General features: G+C 46.7%; 1 protein-coding gene across 1 annotated transcript; it reads left to right on the top strand.

Moving 5' to 3' along the window:
- Positions 1-413: 413 nt before the first annotated feature.
- Positions 414-3,944, top strand: Ubqln2 (ubiquilin 2). The gene has a single exon (XM_042268697.2). It carries the CDS (start codon positions 678-680, stop codon positions 2,721-2,723), a length of 2,046 nt encoding a protein of 681 aa, XP_042124631.2. The 5' UTR covers positions 414-677; the 3' UTR covers positions 2,724-3,944.
- Positions 3,945-5,933: the final 1,989 nt, after the last annotated feature.

Here is a 5,933-nt window from a genome sequence, read left to right as displayed (position 1 = left end):
TTTTGCTTTGTCAGAGTTCTTTACTATTCATTTTTCGTCCTTTGCATGGGATCGGTTCAATTCAGGCTTTCATCCTTTCACTGCCTCCCAGCTTGCGAATCCACATTCTCCATTGGTCTTTCAGCGTCTGCTAAAGAAGCTGCCTCCCTTTTCCTCCTCCTGGCCTCCTCCCTTCCCCCTCGCCTCGCCTCGCCTCGCCTCGGTCCCCTGGCTTTCTCTTCCAGCCTCCTTCCTTTTCCTTCTCTTCCCCCTCTCTTTGTTTATTTCTCTCTCCCTCTCTCCCCCCCCCCCCTCTGCAGGGCAGGAGTTTTGCGCTCGGCCAAGGGGACCGTCGCTGGGCTGGCGCCGCGTCAGCAGGGGGCGGGGCAGGCCGGGGGCGGGGCGGGGCGGGAGCGCGGGCACCGCAGCTGCGGGAGTTGCTGGGAGTGCGCGCGGGCAGATCACAAGGCGGCGGCGGCGGAGAAGGCCTGCAGACCTGCTCGCTCGGTCCTCGATCGCGGCCTACGCCAAACCCTGTGCGCATCCGACGACCGGGAGCCTCAGCCTCCATTCATCTCCGAGGTACTGTGTTCCGCGCTGCTCGCGGGGCCGCCCAGTTCGCCTCCTTCCTTCCTCCTTCCCTCGCGCCCTCTCGCTCGCCAGCGCCTTCCCTGCCAGCCTGCGTCACCGCGGCCGCCATGGCTGAGAACGGCGAGAGCAGCGGCCCCCCGCGCCCCTCCCGCGGCCCTGCTGCGGCCCCAGGCACGGCTCCGGCTCCGGCTCCGGCTCCGGCTGCGGCTCCGGCTGCGGCTGCGGCTCCGGCTGCGGCTCCGGCTGCGGCTGCATCTGCGGCTGCGGCTGCGGCTCCGGCTCCGGCCGAGCCCAAGATCATCAAAGTCACCGTGAAGACCCCCAAAGAGAAAGAGGAGTTCGCGGTGCCTGAGAATAGCACCGTGAAGCAGTTTAAGGAAGAGATTTCTAAACGCTTCAAATCGCAAACCGATCAGCTCGTGCTGATTTTCGCCGGAAAGATCTTGAAAGATCAAGATACCTTGATGCAGCATGGCATCCATGATGGACTGACTGTTCATCTTGTCATCAAAAGCCAGAACCGCCCTCAGAGCCAGGCCACCACGCAGTCGCAGCCTAGCACTACCGTGGGAACGAGCACGACGACCACCACCACCACCACCACGTCGGCGGCGGCGGCCGCGGCGGCGCCGGCGGCGCCAGCGTCGACCACGGCTCCCAGGAGTAACTCCACACCTACTACCACAAATAGCAATCAGTATCCGGCGGGGAGCCTGGGAGGACTTGCTAGCCTTAGCACCCTGGGTTTGAGCTCGACCACCTTCACTGAGCTTCAGAACCAGATGCAGCAGCAGCTCCTGGCCAGCCCTGAGATGATGATCCAAATCATGGAAAATCCCTTTGTTCAGAGCATGCTTTCGAATCCTGATCTGATGAGGCAGCTCATTATGGCCAATCCGCAGATGCAACAATTGATCCAGAGAAACCCAGAAATCAGCCACCTACTGAACAACCCAGATATAATGAGGCAGACTCTGGAAATCGCCAGGAATCCTGCCATGATGCAAGAGATGATGAGAAATCAAGATCTGGCTCTCAGCAATCTCGAAAGCATCCCAGGTGGCTACAATGCTCTGCGGCGCATGTACACTGACATTCAGGAACCCATGCTGAATGCCGCACAGGAGCAGTTTGGAGGTAATCCCTTTGCCACGGTGGGGAGCAGTTCCTCAGGGGAAGGCACCCAGCCTTCCCGCACCGAAAACCGGGATCCGCTGCCCAATCCTTGGGCACCACCGCCAGCTACGCAGAGCTCTCCGACCATCACCACGACCACAAGCAGTGGCAGTGTGCCTGGCAGTCGCTCCAGTGCTAACAGCGCGAACACCATGGCGGCAGCTAATTATGTTGCTACCATCTTCAGCTCCCCAGGAATGCAGAGCCTGCTGCAACAGATAACTGAAAATCCCCAGCTGATTCAGAATATGCTGACTGCACCCTACATGAGAAGCATGATGCAGTCGCTGAGCCAGAATCCAGATCTGGCTGCCCAGATGATGATGAGTAGCCCGCTGTTTGCTGCAAATCCTCAGCTGCAAGAGCAGATGCGTCCGCAGCTCCCGGCTTTCCTGCAGCAGATGCAGAATTCCGACACAATTGCGGCCATGTCAAACCCGAGAGCAATGCAAGCGTTAATGCAGATCCAGCAGGGGCTACAGACACTAGCCACAGAAGCACCTGGCCTCATTCCAAGCTTCGCTCCAGGTGTGGGGGTGGGAGTCCTGGGAACCACCATTACACCTGTGGGCCCAGCAGTCACTCCCATAGGGCCCATCGGCCCTATAGTTCCTTTCACCCCCATAGGCCCCATTGGGCCTATAGGACCCACTGTTCCTGCAAGCTCGCCTGGCTCCACCGGCACCGGGGTCCCTCCTGCAACCACTGTGACCAGCTCTATACCTACTGAAACCATAACCCTAAGTCCAACCACCGATTCTGGACCCAGCCAGCAGTTCATTCAGCAAATGGTGCAGGCTCTGGCTGGAGCAAATCCTCCCCACCTGCCGAATCCAGAAGTGAGATTTCAGCAGCAACTGGAACAACTCAACGCCATGGGGTTCTTGAATCGTGAAGCAAACTTGCAGGCCCTAATAGCAACAGGAGGCGACATCAATGCGGCCATTGAGAGGCTGCTGGGCTCTCAGCCATCGTAATTACATTTCTGTACCTTGAAAAAAATGTATCTTATTTTTGATAATGGCTCTTAAATCTTTAAACACACACGAAATCGTGCTTTACTTTTATTTTGATTCTTTTAAATCTGTCTACTTATAAATCTAATACGATGCATTTTAAGGTGGAGTCCCTCCCTTCTTTCCTTGCAGCCCCTCCTCCCGCCACCCTCCCTCCCACCCTCCCTTCCCTTCCCTTCCAGCCTGCCCTCTCCCCTCTTTGTTTCCTTCCCTCCCCCCTTCATTCCTTCTTTTTCTTCTTTGGATTTTTTTCCTTTTCTGATTTGAGTGGTGGGGATCAATGCTGTTTCACTCAAAGGTGTTGCATGCAAACACTTCTCTTTATTCTGCATTTATTGTGATTTTTGGAAACAGGTATCAGCCTTCACAGTTGGGTGAACAAGTTCTGTCCTACAGATGTCCAGTTTATTTGCATTTTAAACATTAGCCTATGATAGTAATTTAATGTAGAATGAAGATATTAAAAACAGAAGCAAATTATTTGAAGCTCTCTAATTTGTGGTAAAATAATTGCTTATTGTGACTTTGGCATGTATTTTTGCTAGCAAATGCTGTAAGATTTATACCATTCATTGATCGTTTTTGCTATTATTTGTACACAGTACAGTAAGCACAATTGGAATTGTACATCTAGAAGTATTACCGTAGAAGCTCTGAGCAGAATATGTGTAACCAAAATAAGAGAGAGTATAAGAAATATTCCTGAAGCTAGGTATGTCTCACGATTTTGTAGAATCTTACAGCATATTTGATAAATTTCTCAGTGAAAATGTTGGCTAGGCAAGTTCAGTTAAAATATAGTAGAGATGTTTCTCCTGGTTTCTCTAAGTATACAGTAATTGTACAGAAAACTTACAGTGTACCATTGTGTCAACAGTTGCAGATTGATTGTATATGACCTTAATCTTTGTGCAGCCTGAAGGATCAGTGTAGTGATGCCAGGAAAGTGCTTTTGACCTAAGATGTCCTCAGCTTCTTCTCCCCTGAAGAGACCCTAATATGCATTTTGATTTGTCATTGGAAATGTACCTTTACTGGAAGTGTCACGTGATGTTTGCATTACTTTGAACTGCTATGTATAAAGAAAGTGTATCTTTTGACTCTATCAGTTATTTCTCTTGTGCACAGGGAAAAATGCATTAAAATGACTAAAAAAATAATAAAAAATTAAAAATGGACAAAGCTTTTCTTTTTTGCCTTTTGGCTCTAGAATCACACCTACAAGGGCTAGCTTCGCCCCCCCCCCCACAAGTATTTTTTTAACAGTGTTGCTCAAAAGGAGATTATTTTGACCTGCGGATTGAGATGTTCTAATTATTGCCCCCCAAAGGTTAACCAATTATTAATTAGTATTTCTCCACACATTTGAAATATACATATTCATACTTTGTTCTATGTTGAATTTTCTTTAGTTCCACTGAATTCTGTAGGCCTAGCACACTAGTCTGAGGTGGGAATATGACTTAATAATATGTTAGGGTGTAGTCTACTAGTGATAATTTTTATATTAAATTTTTCTGATGGTTTTCATGTTTATTTTATTTTGTTTATTTATTTTTCACCAGATGAACGTTACCATTATCAGGCTTCCCCCAGAGCAGTATTTGGGAATTTGGCTGGGTTTATTTTCAGTGGATAAAAATGTGGAAAACTATAGTAATCCATTGTTTTCTAGATACATATGTTGGTTTATATGGTTTAGTTGGGGTGTGGGGTACTGGCAGTTTTTTTTTTTTTTTTTTTTTTTTTTTTTTTTTTTAGGCAGGATCTCACTGACTAGCTTTATATCCTTTGAGAGAATTTTATTTAAGTCCTGTCTAGTTCCTGATAATTGTGTTCGTGGGTGTTACACTAGGAAGCACATTGTGCTACTAATAGGAGCTTCTAGTGTGTTAATGTCATTTTTATTATACAAAATTTATTTTTTAACATTATTTTAGACTAGAAATTCACCAAGACCTATTTCATAAAATTCTGGTTGGTCTTTTTGAGTTTTTCCTGGTGCGCTGTTTCACCAACGGTAAGTTGAATGACCTCTTTGTCAAATGTATAGCACAGGTACTAATTGTATGTACTGCGTATTCTGTAGCAGTACTAAGTAATAAAGATGGGAGCAGCATTTTAGTCGTAAGTTTTTGCTTTAGCCAGAATGTGCTTGCTGCAGCAATTCTGTTTTGTGAAGAAATATTTCTCTGGGAGAAGACCAGTAAGTTTGCAAAATTCTGTAATCTTAATTCCTGGTAAGGCTCATTATACAGTAAATATTGGCCATAATTATTATAGTTTCTTTTAAATATACCTAGTAACATCTGGCCCACCCCTGTTTCTCAGAACAACAGCTTAGGAAATGGTGATCTATTATTTCACTGCTATGTGGTACTGGGTGTCTGAGAGCCTCACGGAGATGGCCTCAAATCATAAATTGAAGACTTAATGATGTGAATGATTTTAGAAGTAAATACCCAAACAGGAAGCATAGAAAATGGCAGTAAGTCTGTCACCACATAATAAGCTGGATGTCAGCTGAGGCCTGGCTAAGACAGTTAAACAGATCCATTTGTTTGAAACATCCAAGGAACAGAGAATCCCTGAGCCTTGCCAAGTGTATATTTAAAAAAATACACTGTTTCATTCTAGAAAAGATGTGCCTTTATGAAATCTATCATTCCCCCCACTTTTTTAGTTTATTAATTTAAAAAAAAAGCCTTTATGCTGGCCTCACTTTAAATTACTTTTAGCTGTTATTCCTCTTATGTGATATATTTCCTATTATTTTATTACAAGTTTTTTTTATAGTCTTTTTATTTGGGGTTCTTTTTATCGAACAATGTATTCCCTTAATCATTATTGAATCAAGTTATAGCCTGAATTGCTATCCCTCTGTTCAGTTACTGGGAGTCACCCACTCTTGTAATTTTCTGAGTGGCAAATGCCTGTAATGCAGCAGTATGTGCTAATGAGGTGGGAGCTGAAGGCAGCGGCAGGCCCAGCTGGACAGCTTCACCATCCAGAGAACGTCATCACCCAGAAAACCGCTCGGTTGGGCTCTGCTTCTTGTATGCACAGCTATATATACTTCTTCCATTTATGGTGAGTGGGGACAGGTAGTAGGGACAGATGCATAATACTAACAAATCCTGTTAGTTCATCAAAAGGGACTCTAGCTTCTGG

Source organism: Peromyscus maniculatus, chromosome X (genome assembly GCF_049852395.1).
Source record: "Peromyscus maniculatus bairdii isolate BWxNUB_F1_BW_parent chromosome X, HU_Pman_BW_mat_3.1, whole genome shotgun sequence".
NCBI lineage: Eukaryota > Metazoa > Chordata > Mammalia > Rodentia > Cricetidae > Peromyscus > Peromyscus maniculatus.
This window is presented reverse-complemented; position numbering and strand designations above follow the sequence as displayed.